Source organism: Atractosteus spatula, chromosome 8 (assembly GCF_055471065.1).
Source record: "Atractosteus spatula isolate fAtrSpa1 chromosome 8, fAtrSpa1.hap1, whole genome shotgun sequence".
NCBI lineage: Eukaryota > Metazoa > Chordata > Actinopteri > Semionotiformes > Lepisosteidae > Atractosteus > Atractosteus spatula.
The window spans coordinates 62,347,585-62,365,181 of record NC_142713.1 but is presented as its reverse complement, the minus strand read 5'-3'; the positions used below and the strand labels follow the sequence as shown (position 1 = coordinate 62,365,181).

The window sequence follows — 17,597 nt, the reverse complement described above, 5'->3', positions numbered from 1 at the left end:
GGTCCCTGTGTAATCTTCTCTTTTCAAAACTTAAAAGGATTCAGTAATTTTAGCAGTGTAGAACATGCCTTTGAGTCCAGCAATGATTCTGGTGCTGGAGTATTTTAACAATCATATGCACATCAACACTACCACCCTGGCTGAGAACATTGCCACTTTGTTGCATTCACTTAATGCAGCACATTCATTAACTGCTCTGAAGCATGGAAAGGTCTTATGTTAGGTTCAGTAATTACTTTAGAACTGCCCTTTACAAATACAACTTTATTTAACCTACATTACACTGACCATTCCAGGATCACGTTTGAAACACACATGCCAAAGCCCACTGTTGCCCTTCAGTGGATGTCCTTTCATCCTCACCATCTACTTAATACTGTTAAATGAATGAGCATAGGCAGTGCCTCATCTCTGGCATGATAATAATAACAATTATTTTTTTTTTACCAAACAATTATTTGGTATAATAAGATCATTGTCTCCTTCTCGTTCTTGTTATGATAACTGGAAAAGTTGTAGCCAACCATCTTTCTGATTAGCTAGAGAAATACTGGTTTTGGTTCTTTCCAATCAGAACACTGAGTTGTGCTATGAGACTGTAATGAACTCCTCCGATCAGCAGGTTATGCTTTGATGTCCGCTCCCTTTATGGTAGAACGAGATCTTGTTGGTAGGTTTTATACAGGTTTACTTCCTGCAAGATAAAGGGTGAAAAAGACAAGATGATGCTGCATTATCTTCGAAGGAATAAGTCTCCGCTGAACCCTGTTTCCATCCAGGGTGAGGACATAGAGGGGGTGCAGTCCTACAAGTACTTAGGGGGTACACCTGGATGATAAGCTGGAGTGGTCTGGTAACACTGACGCCCTGTACAAGAAAGGTCAGAGCTGACTATTTTCTTAGGAGGCTCAGGTCCTTTGGTGTGTGTGGAACACTGCTACACATTTTTTATGAATCAGTGGTGGCAGCGGCCATCTTCTACGCTGTTGTGTGCTGGGGCAGCAGCATCATGACAAGAGATGCAAAAAGGCTCAATAAACTTATCAAGAAGCCTGGGTCTGTTTTGGGGCTGAGCCTTGACCCCTGGAGGTTGTGGCTGAGAGGAGAATACTGACCAAGCTCACAGCCATCATGAACAACACCTCTCATCCGCTTCATGGGACTGTTACTGGGCAGCGGAGCACAAGTCTATTCACCCAGATCCCTTCAGGAAACACCTCTCAGCGCATCCTTCATTTCTTCTCTTAACAGGTCAGACCAAAGGGGAGACACAGCTAGGGTTTATTGTAACTGCGGGTTTGACTTTCTTCGTTCGTCTCTGTATTAGTTCCTGTTGTTAGTTTATTTATTTTCCCTACAGTTCATTTGCTGTGTCTGACACTAAAGAGAACCAGCTTGTTCTATTAGTTTTACATTGCCAATAAGAAAACAAGAAAACAAAATTACATCAAGAGGAGGATGTTTTGCTCATCTAGCCCATTTGGTTGCTAGTAGCTAATTTATTGGAGGATGTCATTGAGTTATGTTTTGAAAGAAAGAGTATTGGCTTCGACAGCATGGTTGGGTAACGTGTTCTATATTCCTACCACACTTTGGTTAAAGAGGTACTTCCAAGCATTTCCATCATATAATGGCATTGGAAAAGTATAGTCTTGTCGGTCTTTACTAATGTTTCTGTTCCTAGCCTTGCACTCCTATCCCACTGATCACATTTGCTGTACTTTTGTGACATTAGAAGTGTTAATCTACTCTTTCCGTTCAGCAATATTTAAATGCAATGAACATTTAAATGCATTTAAATGCATTTTCTCTTCACATGAGTCAGGTTTATAATCTAATACATGATAGAAAACACAATTGTATTCCGTTTGAGGGTTTTTGTTAAGAGAAAGTGTCAAGTTTCTGAAATGTGTGATTTATTCTATTGAGCATCCCAGAGATGTTATAAACTAGACCAATTTTTTGTAACACCAAGCACCCATGTCCTCTGTACGGTCTATTCTTTAGGTTGTTATACTTCACTATTCAGTTTTGACTGTGAAAATGTATTTTGATGCAGTTTCTTGACCTCCCAGATGTTACAGGCCAGCCAGCTTGAAGCCTAACAATATCATTTTTGTACTCAAGCTCTAATGTCTACAGAATACAGTAAATCTGAGAGAAGCTGCCTTGACTTTAGACTGGACATTACTTTTTGTGCTGTTTTGCTCCCTTATCTCACAACAAAGGTCTACACAGCAAAAATGGTTGTTCTTAGTGCCCAAATGGAGTATTCTGGCAGGAGTTCAGGAGTTAAGAACTCTGATGTTGCCCATTTATACTCTCTTATGTGAAGCTCTCGCCGGCTGAGCACTCCTTTGCTTTTCTCACACCCGGTGTTTGCTCTTGCCAGCGGCAGACCTTACTTTTCCATTCTCCATCTTTGACTTCCCATCCTCCGTGGGTCCTGCGCATCTGGACTCCGCCCCCCCTCACAGTTCCTGCAGTTCCTGTGTGCATCGAGAGCACGGCTTCCTCCCCCATTCACCTGCTCCACACCGAGATGGGGAGCTGCATACCAGCTCCTCGGCTCTGCAGCCCTTCAACCTCGTATTCACAGCTGCTGGCGGAAAATAGCTCCCCAAGAGGCCATGATGATCACTCCATCAGGATCACCCCTCCCTGGAGCTCCAGCATACAGTAGCTACGCCCCCAGCCCGGCTCCCTGTCCCTTTCCCCTGCATCCTGTGTCTACATTCCCACTCTCTTCGCATTGGTCCGCTTTCTCTCTGTCAGAATCCAGCCCAGTCACAGGCCAGGCAGCAGTGATGATCGGTTCCCTTCTCCGCTCTCCCCCCTGCATTGGCCCGCAGTTCTGCCCCCACCCTTCCCCTGAGCTGAGCTCTTCCAGCTAGAGACCCTCTAGAGTGTATTGGACTCCTACAGTACTTGCCTTCAAAGACCATCACTATAATTCCGACTGGAGGAATTAAAATACATCCTTATTCATTTAGACAAAGCAAATGGACCGCACAGGTTGTGGCTACCAGCCTTGTAAATTTCTTATTCTTACTCATCTCTGACAGGAATGCAACTGTCTGTTCACTGAAGAGCTGTTCAAGAGGTTGCTCACCAGTGGGTCCTACACAAGCTCTGTGTCGGGCTAATCAAAGCTGACCTTGGTGGCTGTAGCTCGCAGGTTCCTCATTCTGGGTCGAAACGGCACCTTCCACAGCCCCTTGTGGAATCCTATTTCCTACCATCAAACCATATGAAGAAGTGAAGATTTATCTAGACATTAGCAAAGTAATGTTTGATTGCTCTCATAAAATCATATGTGCAGTCACAGAAGTTTGTCTAGTTTTCATCGCACACATGATAAATTAAGTTTGGGTGTCAAACGGGTTGTCTTGTTAGCTGTCTGTAAAGCATCTAAAGAAGAAGTGTGTTGGTACGTTTTTACTGCAGAGAAACTTATGTTTATTAAAGGTCACCTTTGGGTGGTAGCTTAGGAGCTGACAATATAAAATTTAAAATTGGGTATTGATTTATGTCATATAAGGGATTTTTGCTCTTCAGTGTACAGTAAGTTACATGATGACATCTGTGCGTATACTGTATTACTTGGAAAACTACCTGCTTTTCAGAGCAGCTTTCTCTTTTCCACCTGCCTCTGAGAGAAGCAAAGGTTCCTCCAGTGTGGGAATAATCTTTTCTTATGACTATCGTTTCACCTTGAGTACTTGGCTTATTATTTCTTCTCCTCAAAAGGAAAATGTTCCTTTACCCAAGCCTTCACATGGGTCAGTGTTCTAATCCAGGATACTTGATCAACCAAAAGCTTGTGTGCCCTAAGCTTTGTCTTAAACAACTCTGCTTCAATGTCATAGGGATTCTTTGATCTCCCTGGGGGTTCCTCCAAAGTTCCTTACAGTCAGATTGCCATTTCCTCAGCCATACAAGTTATGCCAAAGAAACGTTTAATAAATTACTTGTATATGTTATTTGTTCAGTTTATTTGTCAGATGCACAAGTGCAATGAAATGCTTATTTGCATGTATGGTCCAATACAAAGACATTAAAGGAATCACCAAAAACATGAACACAGAACAGCAGCCGCAGCAACAACAACGAGTTAAATAACATACAACTTGAAAAAAAGTCAGACAAGCAGTGAGAGGAAAAAAAAACCTCAGTGTGAGCCAGTGGTAGGGGTAGAGTTCAATAATCTGACAGCTTGTGGGAAGAAACTCTCTCTGAATCTGGAAGTTCATGCCTTTATGCTCCTATAATGCTTCCCAGAGGGAAGGGGAGAGAAAAGTGAGGAACTAGGATTATTGTTATCCTGAGCGATACTTTCAGCCTCCCTGAGACAGCGAGTTGTAAAAATGTGCACAAAAGAGGTGAGCTGTACCCCAATGATGGAATGGGCTGACCTGCTCACCCCCTGTAACACTTTCCAGTCAGACAACGAGCTGCTGCCACACTGTAATGCAACATGTGAGCATACTCTCAATAGCGCACCTGTAAAATGTGGTAAGGACAGTTGACGATAGATCAAATTTATTCTACTGTCTGAGGAAGTAAAGGTGCTGTTGTGCCTTCTTTGAAGAAATTTTCAATGCTTTATCCAGATGAAATGGAGATTATAAGTAGACTTTAGAGAAGAGGTCAAATTCTGATGTTGTCTACTTCTGCTTTCCTGTGTATAGATATCTCATCCTCAGAGCACCCCTTCCTCCACCCCATCTTCACCCTTGCAGTGGCTCCTTGGCTCATTCCTCGACAAATGAAACACATTGTCTTTTGAGAGAAACACTGATTGGAAATGCCTAGGATGACTAAACCTCTAATGCAAAATCCATTTTACAAAACAAAGACTCTGACATAATGATTTGTTAGTCTTGCTTGGACCTCTTTCAGCCTTAACTTCAAAATGCAGATACAGCAAATAAAATTTCCTGATTGAAAAATATTTAAACTTCAATAAACTTCAATCTTTTGTCATAAATCACAGGTTTTTCTAATTTAAGAATCTTAACAAATAAGGAAAAAAACAATTTGCAAGTTTTCCAGTTATAGGAAAACATACTTAATTGTAAATTACAATTTTGTACATGGAAGTGGATTTAAATCTCTGGAAGTGTTGATAATTTGGTAAGAATGTCGTTTAGTTCATTGTTCAGCTTTATTTTTTTTAGGAATAAGAAATGGCAGATGAAGTATAGTACAAAGCCAAATTCTAAACACCTCATCTTATTTCCTCATCAAACCATCTATGAGCTTCCTCACCTGTGAAAGATGTATAACCTGTACAGCATGAATTGCTTTTTATGAATCACAGTGTGTATAGATGTTACAGTACATCTGGTTTTGTTTGAAGCAAGAACTTTCCTGACAGTCACCTAATCATTAAAATGGATTCCCTGCCAAAACTATTGCTATGCTTGATTACTTCTTTGAATAGTGTTAGCTGCAGTGGTGTGGTCATGGTACCATTGCCAGGCAAGCTAAACCAAAGAAAGATTCAATACATTATCCTAATAAACTCCCTCACTGCATCTCACTTATTAGGGTCTGACCGAACTATTGAAATCTGTTAGTGTACTTGGACTTCACTGACCTTTTCTCTGTGGTTTCCATCTCGAACGAACTTTCATTATAACCAAGAGTGTAAACAAGGAAAATATACCAATATCCTCAGATAAACACAGTGGATGGCACAGTATTGCATGTGTTTGAAGTATATTGGACTTTAATTAATTAAAGCATAATTATCAGAATTGCCACTAAATATTTAAGCTGCATTTTAACAAAAAAATTCTAGTAAATATTTTAGGTCTTATGTTTTAAATAACAGTTGTGTCATGTCATTTTAATATTTTAAAGTAAAAAAAATGAAAGGCCTATAATGAGAATAGATTTACGAGCATTTCTTTTTATTTGATGTTCACTGATCTTTCAATGGCCTCAACAGACCTCTATTTGCCATTCAGCATTCCCAGATAGTGATTCCCCTTGGTTCCACGTTCTGCTACTTTTGGTAAGAAATCAATATCGTCTCTCTTTTGAGAATGAACAAGTAATAGGTTTATTCCAGGATGAAAAAAAGAAGAAAGAGAACACAACGTTTCGGCCGTGGAGCTCCATGGCCGAAACGTTGTGTTTTCTTTCTTCTTTTTTTCAGCATGGAATAAACCTATTACTTGTTTCTTTGCAGCCTACGCATGCTGACGCAGCTCCCCACCTGAACTCTTTTGAGAATGACTACTCATAGCCTTAAAATGCACTGTGATGTTCTTTTAAAGCGAGACAAAAATGTGTAAAGTTGCCTTGCTGATTAATAAATGTCATCCCAATTTAACAAACCCCAGTACCACTGTATTGTGGACTGTTACTGCATCTCTGTGACATTAGCATAATGAAAGCAGGACTATGGAAGAACAGTACGAGCTTCTTAGAACTCTAATTAAAGCCATCTATTTCCTTCTGTTGAAAATCATCTTGTGTGTGCCTGCAAATGCCACCTTTAACCACTCTCTTGCTTATTAGGATCTCATTAGGACATACAGGTGCACGCCACCAATAGGTTTCTTGCACCTCCCACACATTAAGAATGTCAGATTATTAATTGCTAAACATGGGCCTCGATATTAACCTAATGCAAAATGCCACGTCCAGTCAATATATTCAAGTTATGCATTGTCTGGTCAGACCTCTATGGTATGCACACAGCTGCAATGTTGTAGAGAAACCAGAGTACTTCATTTGAAAGAAGAAATCCAATTAAGGACCAGGTGTCTCTATCCCTCTCCTTACAACAGGGAATTAGAGCGCCACCTGATTTAAGGACCGAGAAGCTTCATACAATTTCTCTGTAAACCAACATGCAAAATGGAAGACATTTCATTGGGAGAAATACTAATAATTAACAAAAATCAAGACCGGAAAGCAACCTTACCATGTATGATGGTTATTTTAACCATGAACATGTCTGCTCAACTGGGTGTTACTGTGCTTCAGGGGTACATGATTTCGGTGCTTTTTATCACATTTTGTCATGTGCCTTTGCTATCGCTGGGGCAAAAGAAGTTAATAACCACATCATTTTTTTCTTTATTCTTTTCAATATGCCTGATTAAAAGCCCATAAAGCAGAAAGGGTCCATGTGTCCACAAACCAGTAGCGGGGACACTGTCCAGCACCTCTGCTCCACTTTGTCCTGGAGAGACCACCCACGTACAAGAGTCCTCTTTCACATCAGTTCCTCTCCCTCAGCAGGGCAAAACAGACGATAGAAAGCCAAACATTTCATGTTCACAGAAACAGTGGGGCGATATTTAGTTTTAAAAATTGCCTTCTTAAGGCAACACATCCCTAAACTGTTTTTAATTGCATGGTGCTTTGAAAACATTACAAAACTAAACAAAAGATTTGAGAAATAAGTGCCAAAACCAAATGCTGGACTTACATCACAACCTTCGGCCCTTCCAGGGCTTCCATCAACGTTTTTCATTCCTTCTGGAATTGCGAGTTATTTTCAACAGTATTATTGGGGTATGTTTTGATTGTGATGTGCAGGTCCTTCTGCAATATCCTTCTTGGCCTTGCCACAGTGGAAGGGCTAGTATTAAGTCAAATCTTTCACTTCATGTGGTTCCAAATCTGAGCGCATAGCAGAGGAGATTTAAAAAACAAACTACAAACTGTTGCCAAAAAAAAGCAATCTCATTCAAGTGCATATCACAGTTTCGAGTTTGTCTTGCAGCTGAAACTCAAAACAGTGAATGCAGCAACACCCTTACTGTACCTGTTTCTTACCTGGCCTCAACCCTATCTTTGCGTGAGTAATGTGCAGCATTACTGTACATGTATTCAGGTGTAGCACTCTGCACACAAATCCCAAGTTCACCCTGGGGTCTGCCAGGGCTTTAAAAAGAGAAAGACATCAAAGACTTTCTAGCTGCTTCCTGCCAATTTCCCGATGGCATAATCTCAGTATTTCAATATACATTTGAATTATTAGGCATAGGCAATACTCATACATCTGCATATTCTATACCTACAAACTCTTAAGCCTTTTTTAAAAGCAGAACTATTTTATATACTGTCATTAAACTCTGACCAGTTAGATTCAACCTTCTACTGTCATTTCATATCAGAGAAGATGCTCGATGCCTTCAACTGCCCAAAACATCTGGAAATCAGACTTTGAATAGGATGTGTATATCCACCAGAAAGAATCAAACTGATTTTATTAAAATAAAACTGTGCAGCAAACGCCATACAATCAGCAGACAACTGTTTCACTACAATATGGTTATAAGTGACTTTTATTCACTGTAAACACAAAAACAGAAAATGAGAAACAAATTTAGTTACCATTTCATAAAGAAATACATAAAGCTACTTGGTGCAGAAAAAACTTAACAATTTTATTTGTAGATATATTGAGAAATATTTCTCATCATTCATCCAAAGTTTATATCACAAAAATAAATTATCCCAGCTGTCCCAGCTGTTCAAAGTCTGCCCAGTCACTCACGATGCAACCCTGAACTTAATCATGCTGACAATTTCAAAAATAAAAAAACCTAACCTTCCTTAGGCAATGTTAAGATGCTGTGATAGCATCAGTTCACAATAAGCATTTCTTTTGACAAAGTAAATTCTGTAATGATTTTAACTATACACAAATGAAAAGGTAAAAAACAATAATACCACAGTTTTTACATTTTCATCTTGCAGTAGTTTCATATCATTTTTCTAAGATACGTAGTGATATACAGTTGCTTACTGTATTACAGTAAACTTCACTCTCCAACTTCAGGATGAGGTGTGTTTAATTCCCTTCGCATACAGTCATTCTCCAGTTTTCAGTCTTTGCTTACTGTACTCTAGTTTGACATGAAAGTCAAGGCAAAGCAAGGACAGCAATATGCCGTGACCAGCAATGGCAGTATTTCATTTTTGTACTGCACGATCACAAATAAGACAACAGAAGAGGTGGCCCTGCTCTTAAAAATCCGTAACTGCACGGTCCTACCCTCCCCAACCACATTTTTAGAAATATCTCCATCAGCCACAGAACTACTTCCAGTCCGGTTTTCAGAGTAAGCCTCATTTACCTACGTTTCAGGAAATGAACAAAAAAAGCAGTTGATGACGACGACGACGACAATCGACGTGCTCGGAAGGTTTGAACGGGGTTACTCTCCGGGAGTTCTGAGTTTTCCTGCTGCCGTTCCGGGCTCAATGACTCCCGGTCTCACTCGTTGTAAGGGGATAGCTTTAGCCGTGGCACAATGTTCATGGACTGAAGCTCCTGGAAGAGCAGCTTGCAGGCATACGGGATGCGGAGAGAGGACACATGGCACGAAGACTTGCAGTAATGACACCTGTCACGGGAACACAAGGGCGCATTCACTGGCAGGCTGAGAAACTCACACGGGCGCATTGTCTCGGCTGTTCCAGGGACACGCTTGTTCTGTTCATTGCGATGACAGCGAAAACTTAAAGTTTTAAGGAGAGAGGTTTTGAGAGGATTGTGCTAAAAGGATTTTGATGATTGCAATGGATGCTTTAATACGTGAATATAAACACCAAATACCTCTAACATAATTCAGGCAAAATAATTCAGAAGCAACTTGTCTTTCATGGACAAGGGTGATGTAATTAGAGGAGTACTGCAAGGATTTGTACTGGGAACTCTGCTCTGCCTCATTTATAGCAATGATCTAGATTCTGGTGCAGTAAGTAGACTAGTCCATGATTATTTTTTTTGTTTCTGCAGAGGATACCAAAATAGGAATATCAGCGAACACTGGAGGAGCAGCAGATAAAATTTAAAACTGTACCAACACCAGGCAAATGTTTAATGTAGATAAGGGCAGGTTTTGATATACAGGTAATACTTATGAAAAAGTCTTGGGTGCTAATGTTGCCGTCTTTCAGAAAACGTGGGGAAGTAAAATGGCAAATAAAATGTTAGGAGATACACTTAAAAGCATAGAAATTATATCAAGGGTTATGTTGAAATTGTATAATGTAATAGTAAGACTTCGTTTAATTATTGTGTACAATTTTGGTCACTACCTTACGTTGCTGCTCTGGAATCAGTTCCCAGAAGAGTAACCAAATATATTCCAGGGCTTAAGGAAATGTTCTACACTGACATGCTAAAAAATCAAACACAGAAGACTACAAGGGGACCTAACAACTATTCAAAATCCTTAAAGGCACTTACAAAGTCAACCTTGTGGACTTCTTCCGAAACAACAGTGAAACAGAACTAGAGGACACAAGTAGAAACTACAACAGAACAGGAGGCCCTTAATGCAGTGTTCAGGAACATTTAAATTCTGCCCATTCTTCCACAGTGTTGTGGGAATGCGGGACAAGCCGCCCAGCCATGTGGTTGACGTTGATAACCCTGGTTTCTTTCAACAACTTCTGTTGGGCCAGATAGGCCAAACGACCTTCTCTCATTTGTAACCTTTTTATGTTCTTAGATGCACGGAAGAATTTAAGAATTCCCTTGCACTAAAGTGACGGTTGACTTCTGAAGACTTTGACAATAAAAATTCTTTGAAGCATGAAAACCAAAAGCATTATAGTACTATACACAACTAGGACATGCTCTCCAGGATCTTTCCCCCTTAGGCAGACAGAGAATGAGAAAAATGTACCCCCCTAACAGAAAAAGCATTAATATGAACACCTACCACCCAGAATAGCCAAGCAATCCACACTGGCCACAGACGTCAACTTCGAAAGCATCACTGGATATCATCAGCCTTTCCAGAAGGAGCATGCTGGCTCCGTACCCAATCAGGCAGTCTCGCTCCATCTCGCCCAGACGCAAGCCACCATCTCTGGAACGCCCTTCCGTGGGCTGCCTGCGCAGACGAAACGGACAAGCAATGGACGACTGGCCACACCCCAGCAGAGCAGGCCAAGCAGCTGCTTGTCTGTGCTCCCAAACATCTACCCCTTTGCACCTTTACCTGGTAAGAACTGCTCTTGGACCCCGGGCCCTGGCGTGCATCTTGTCCAGAACCATGTGCTTCAGCTTCTGGTAGTAAACTGGACCGAAGTAAATATATGCTTCCAGAGGCTCTCTGAGGGAAACCAGAAAAAATAAAGGCTTGTTAGTTCTCAACCCTGCATTACCATTAAGGAAACAAGATTTGTATAAGTGCACATGCATATTTCACATTATATTTAAATACAAGTTTACTATATAGAAATATTACTGTATGAGCTTTATCATCATATATGGTACCCACTTTGAACTTAGAGACTGTCAATAATCAATCAGTACTTCAATGAGTTATTAAATCCTCTGCTTGTGAAATTTCTGATACCCAGAATCTCATATGTACCACGATGACAACCTCTCCCACAGTGCTATGGACCAAGGACTGGGTATAAGAGGGCACCCCTGGGGTAGCATGGATACAGACAGCGGCCTGTGCTTCGCTCTAATTTTCTGGACACTCGGTAGAGAAGGAAAAAATATTCTGCTCCTTACCCAGTGATGCCAGATGTCACATAATCTTTTCCCAAATAGTTATAGCCATAGCGGATAAGGTCCTCACAGACATCCTTTACTTTACTGCCACCAAAGGCTGTGCCGTAATGGAATCGACCATCCAGGACTCCAGCTTTCCCTGCCAGGAGCTCAATGAGTTTCCCGACCTGGGAATAGAATACGAATGAACTTTCATCCATTTTATTATGGACATGACAGAAGCCAGAAAGACACACAACATAATAACATTATAATAAAAAGCAGATAAAATTATAGTTCTGGCTATTCAGCACTAAGTGGAACATCATATACAAGATATAACATATACTGCAGATTCTCAAGGTGAAGCTCTATTTTAGTGCTAACGGCACGGCCACCTTTGACATTAATAACTGCTTTGGATTTTATTTTGGCTTTGTTTCTGTTTATTTTAATGTTTGACACTACCCATTTAAACATCATTTCTTACATCAGCATGGCAAGTAACTCTCAAAAACATTTAATTCCTTTTACAGAATTGCTCGTCTATCTCTCTTCTCTTGCCTCTTTACCAGAATGTGTGGCACACTGAAGACCTCAGGGAGAAGTGCAGGACATCTGTCTTGTGAGGGGGAGGTATAAAATCAGACCCCCACCTGGGATATAGAACTTTCCATCCCACCGCGCATCCTTGTCAAGTCAAAAGACCGGAGAAGTCCTTACCGTCATACGGGACGGGTATCCGTGAGGATTCATGATGATGTCGGGACAGATTCCCGAATCGCAGAAAGGCATGTCTTCTTGGGGAACAATCAAGCCACACACACCTGTGCAAGAAGTATTTGGTTTCAAAAAACATCAAACAACACTGATGTATTACACCCAAAAAATGACAAAACATAATATACTGTATGCATTTCTTTTGTCTCGTGTACAGGGTCTACGAGGAAGAACTGATTCTTTTATCATTTTAAGGGGACTCTTGTGGAACTGGGACTATAATTGGGATTGTAATAAAGGATTTCTTTTTGCCTTCACGATGTCAGTGCAGGAGACTGTGGTCATGGAGCTCTTCCCTGCTGCAGTCAGAAGTTGTGGTCTGGTCTGGCCTTAAAAGGTGCTGGCTACAACACTGCTGCACGTCTGCAATGACTAGCACAAGGTCTTAGAAGGGATGATACACCTGACCAAAATTGCTTTGAGATCTAAAACAAAAAAATATCTAGTCTGTAAAATCAGGATTTTACAAGTTCAGGATATCACTTTACTGCAGACCAAATGTCTTATAGGTTCTTTGTTGTAACAAATTACAAATTAAAATATTCTAGAATTTGCATAAGTAAATTATTTATGAGTGATAACCAGTCTGGAATATTTTCTTAAGATTTTAGTATCTTACATTCTAAGTTATGTACACTTTATGCTCTGTAAACTTATTACTTGTAACTACTTCTGTTAATAATTTTTTATGCAACAAAATGCTTAAAAACTATGCCCCTTACAAATTCTTATCTCTTATGTTTTGCAATAATGCAAATGCATGGTAGAAAATGTTTTAAAACAAAATTATGTGAATGGCATCTTATTTTTTTACCTGACTAGTTAGACATAGTTAAAATAAAATAATATGATCATTTACATTTTCTATACAAACAAAGATTTTATCCAAGAAAATATATTCTAATAATGTGCAGTGGTAATACAGTATACTAAACTGATCTTCTGATCTTTTAGTAGATTACAAAATAACATTTTTATCACAATAAAATAATATTATACTAAAAGAGCCTGAAGAGATCTTCTGCAGTTACAGGAGTCTGAATGTTCAAGTGTTAGCACAAATGTTTGCCGAAGTCACTTTATTGCAAGCTTAAACCTGAACAAACACATTAAGACAATTTGCAAGTAAAAAAGGATGAGCAGGAAGTTTACGAAAGGTTTTAGCTATATGTGAAAGTGGGATAACAATTTCATGTCCTTTTCTTTGTAGCTGACAGCTTAGTGCACAACTGCTTAGGAAAATAAATCTGAGGACCGACTCTACATTCTGAATGAGCTCTTCAAGGCCCAGAATATACGGAGGTTTACTCAGTTATTCCTCTTCCATGAAACACTTTTAATGGGCCTTTCCTTATCATTACATGTAGGGAGTGACATGAACACAAGTTTATGTTTTATCTTAAATATGCACGTCAAACTGTTGTTTAAATATCGATGCTTTACAGAGCAGGCTTCCTGCGTCTCCAGAAAGAGGGTGAGAGTTTTGCCTTAAAACATGAAGCAGTGATCAGTTATCTTCACAGGAGGGGCCTCAGACCAGCACAGGAGTATGCGATATAAACAACGGATGATGATAATTCTCTGTCTTTTAAAACACTTCCCAGTTTAAAAAAAGAATTACTTTATAGGTTTTTGTTTAGCCAGTTAACAAAAGGAAACACAATAAAAATCGACTGTAAAACAGAGGAACATAATGAGATTTTTGGCTGGTTTTTCAAATGCTAAAAAAAAAAATACAGTCAACTTGGCTGATCCAAGATTTTCAGAGTGTGAAGAGGAGGGGGGAGGGGGGAATGCCAACCGTCAATCGGACAGTCTCCTTTTATGAAGGATAAAAAAAAAGGTTCCCATAGCAGACATCCACTGTGTTGTTTGTTTTGTGAGAAAGCGAATGATAAAAGAGCCATGAAATCGGCAGGGAAAGGCAGAACAACAGAGAAGACCCTGAGCTCTCCATCACAGCCAGCTCTGCGCTGCGCTGACTGGGGAGACAATGGAACCCCCACAAGCCACCGCACATCCAACACAGCTGTGTTGATCAGACAGAGGGGAAGCCAGTGACACAAGTAAATAATTAACTTATTCTGCTCTGCTGAGTGTGCTTACCAGACTAGTCATAGCTGAGAGAGTTTAATAAACGTTACACAAAAACCCTGTAAAACTTGCTGAACACACGAGTGACAAGTGATAGGAAAAACCTTTCTTTTTAATAACGCGTGAACTAGCCAGCTCAGATGTAGAACTGTACTTAGTTGTAGTTCACATTCTGCCGCAAAGCCTTCTTGGGCAGTGAAGCCACATCAAGACAACAGCCCATGTGGTCATTACCTCCCATTACAACCCGCAAGGTACGACAGAATTAGTTCAACCAACTTTGATACGCATCTCCAGTGCAGCTCTGTACCCACACTGAAAAATATTCTTTACAAATACAAAGCTAATGGTTTTTCAACTTTGTAAATACCACAAATGTGGTTATAAATGTAGATTTCCAATAAAGAATTTTGGTTATGCTCAGCATAATAATTTACAATTTAGTACAAAATTACCTCCTTCCTCAGGAAGAGTATTTAAAAGTTTCTGGTGCACAGGCAGGGATGTATGGCACTTGTATATACTATCATTCGCAACTGTTCTGTGCAAACATAAGAACAATGTTATCACTTTTACATGTGGAGAGGCATTAGAAAGACTAAAATATGAGTATTAATACCAAAAGCATTTAATTCTTCTCTGGGGGCATAGTATGTCACACCACTAAGAAATCCTAAACTGAACGTATAATTGATAGATAAGACACACAAGTTATTTTTTTATTTTACCATGCACTAAAGCAAGTCACCAAACATTAAGTGAAATTAATTAATTCATTACCGCTAGCTGCAGGGTAATGGCGACACTGGGTAAGTAAAGAACAAAAAAAAACTTTTAAACATCTATTTGGGTTTCAAAGATAATGAGCTACTTAAAATCTATACACCCTCAATCAATAAATTCTATTAGAAATACACTTCTTATGCACTGCTGCCTTCCATCAGTTTATGCCCTTGTATCTTCCAGAGCCATGCTTACAGTCAACTAACTCTCAACTGGCACCACGAGATTCTCCACACTGCTAGTCAGGGGAACATGAAACACATAATCCAAAGCTGGAGACGTCCCCTGTCGTACCACGAAAGGCCAGACACCGACCCTACTGGCCTCTTCTAGGTGTCACTCAAGTCACTCAGCTCTCAGTGTGATCCTCTGGAATACGTGAACTGTGCAAACTAAGTCCAGCGAAGTCTGGAATATTTTCATTTCATCATATAAATACTGAAACAGAGGAAAACCTAGGTTACAGAGATAAGAATTAGCATAATATTCTTAATTTCCTCACAATGGGACAGTAATGTTTCTTTCCAGAAGCAGGGCAGAACACAGGCTGTCCAGCAACTATCGCAGTCCTTCCTTTGTAAGTATGACTAAACTTAATTTCAGATAAACTATATCTAAAAATAAATTGTGAACTCCCATTTTATGCCACTTTTGAATACATACCTCTACAATAACGTATGCAGAAGTTCTTAAGGCTTGTGACTAATGGCAATTTTCTGACCTCGTTTAGTTAAGCAAGTGATTAATGCACAGTGCCAGTTAGCTTTCTGATTAAAACATCACTTAGACTTTTGGGAGGCACTGAAAGACAATGAGGGTTGCACACAGCTTTCCCAGGGACTGTGGCATACTTAGATGTAATAAATTTGCATAGTCTGGAGCACACAAAGAACTGATTAATTGAAAAACAGCCCCAGAATGTTCGTGAGAGGGGCTATTGTAAAACAATCAGCATAGGAGCTTGACTAAACACACAGACTGCAGGATCCTTAAAGCATCTCAAAATCCACAGGGTTTACACAGCTAGATAACCACTAACAAATTTTGTTCTTCAGCCTATAGCATACCATAAAATGCAAAACAGCTTTCCTTCTGTATTTAAATATGTAAATAGGGGTTAAAGATTCAGGTTTTTCATTTCATGTTGGTGTCTATTCATTGAATTACTGGTAAAAAATAGTTATAGAGCCAAATGGTAATTTAGCCGGGCAGTTGAGCTTTAATTGTGAGTCCACCAGTGTGTTGATTAAGTCTTGGGGTGAGAAGCTATGCAGCATTATAATTTTACAGCACGGGAAATATTTGATTTCAGTATGATGTGACATCTACATCAGGAAAGATGGAATATGTTTGCACATGTGAAAAGTTATCAACTACCTATAAAACATCTCACATGAAATCTGAGATAAACAAAAAAAATTAGGAATTAAAGCCCATAGTTACTGAAGTGATTTGAACTATTAGCCTGGTTTTAGCAGTCTGAGCTCCAAACAGAAATCACCTCCGAGCAGCATCTGAAAAACTGCCTTGAACCTTTGATAAAACTACCTTTCTGGCCGTGACGACTGCTGAATTTATCTCCAATTTCAGGTCTTCTGGTCTGTCGCAGGAGAATTTTGATCAAGAAGGCATCGTCTGCGTTGGATGAAATCATCACTTTTTCAATGTAGGAGTCGGTGGAGCCTTTGTACCTGACAGAAGGAGAGGAGCTCGTTAGCTTAGCATTGGCCTTGGTGTGTAGAGTGGGGAAAAGCTTCACAAGGCAAACGTGACCTATTTATAGTGGACAAGAATGGGAAGTGGAAAAAGTAAAGAAAGCAATGTTCATAACATCAGCTGGCAGATTTTGGGTACAAACTTACGTGATGGGCACATCCCTGAACTGTGGCTGTTGGGGCTGGGTTGAGCCCTCCAGTGGAGTCTGGGTAATGGTAGGCATGGACTTGTTCACCAGCACTTGCTTGTTCTCCACCTTCTCCCCTGCAGGGGAAATGTGCAGGATTCAACAGGAATAAAGGGCATAAGGATGGTTATGAACAAGAGTAGGCCACGTGGCCTGTCTAGCCTGTTTTTCCTGTTTTTCGTATTTACTAGCTAATTGATCCAATAAAACCATCCATTTTCCTGACCGCAAAATTAGCAGCTTTAATGAAATGGCTGGGTAGCTTGTTCCATACTTCCACAACCCATTGTGAAAGGAAATGCCTCCTGTTCTAGGTTTTAGGACTTATTGATACAAAATGAATGGCAGCCTTTAAATAAGCTGTAGAATTGACAAACCTGAACTCATTTTGCTACCCAAGGGGCAAAAAACATTTTTAGTTCATTTTTCAAAACCCTGCTCAAAGTCAGCATCTCACTTGTTACTCACGACGCCAGTCATAGACAATACATAAAGGGCATTTCTGACGCTAATCCAACAAAAGTACTGGCTTCTCTAAATCAAAGA

The 17,597-nt window shown here is 39.9% G+C and overlaps 1 protein-coding gene across 2 annotated transcripts in view; it reads right to left on the bottom strand.

Annotated features, from left to right (window-relative positions):
• Positions 1 to 8,296: 8,296 nt before the first annotated feature.
• The window catches only part of polr3b (polymerase (RNA) III (DNA directed) polypeptide B), a 40,023-nt gene continuing 30,722 nt past the window's right edge, over positions 8,297 to 17,597 (bottom strand). The window contains exons 22-28 of one of the 2 annotated variants that reach the window (XM_088923882.1): positions 17,011 to 17,128; positions 16,697 to 16,839; positions 12,215 to 12,318; positions 11,513 to 11,679; positions 10,986 to 11,099; positions 10,704 to 10,877; positions 8,297 to 9,377 (exon numbers count right to left, since the gene is read on the bottom strand). In XM_088923882.1, coding sequence (XP_088780008.1) covers positions 9,248 to 9,377; positions 10,704 to 10,877; positions 10,986 to 11,099; positions 11,513 to 11,679; positions 12,215 to 12,318; positions 16,697 to 16,839; positions 17,011 to 17,128 — 950 coding nt within the window. In that variant the 3' untranslated portion in view covers positions 8,297 to 9,247. Of the gene's footprint in view, positions 9,378 to 10,703; positions 10,878 to 10,985; positions 11,100 to 11,512; positions 11,680 to 12,214; positions 15,587 to 16,696; positions 16,840 to 17,010; positions 17,129 to 17,597 lie in introns of those variants that run through there. The other variant, XM_088923883.1, reaches the window with a different exon arrangement.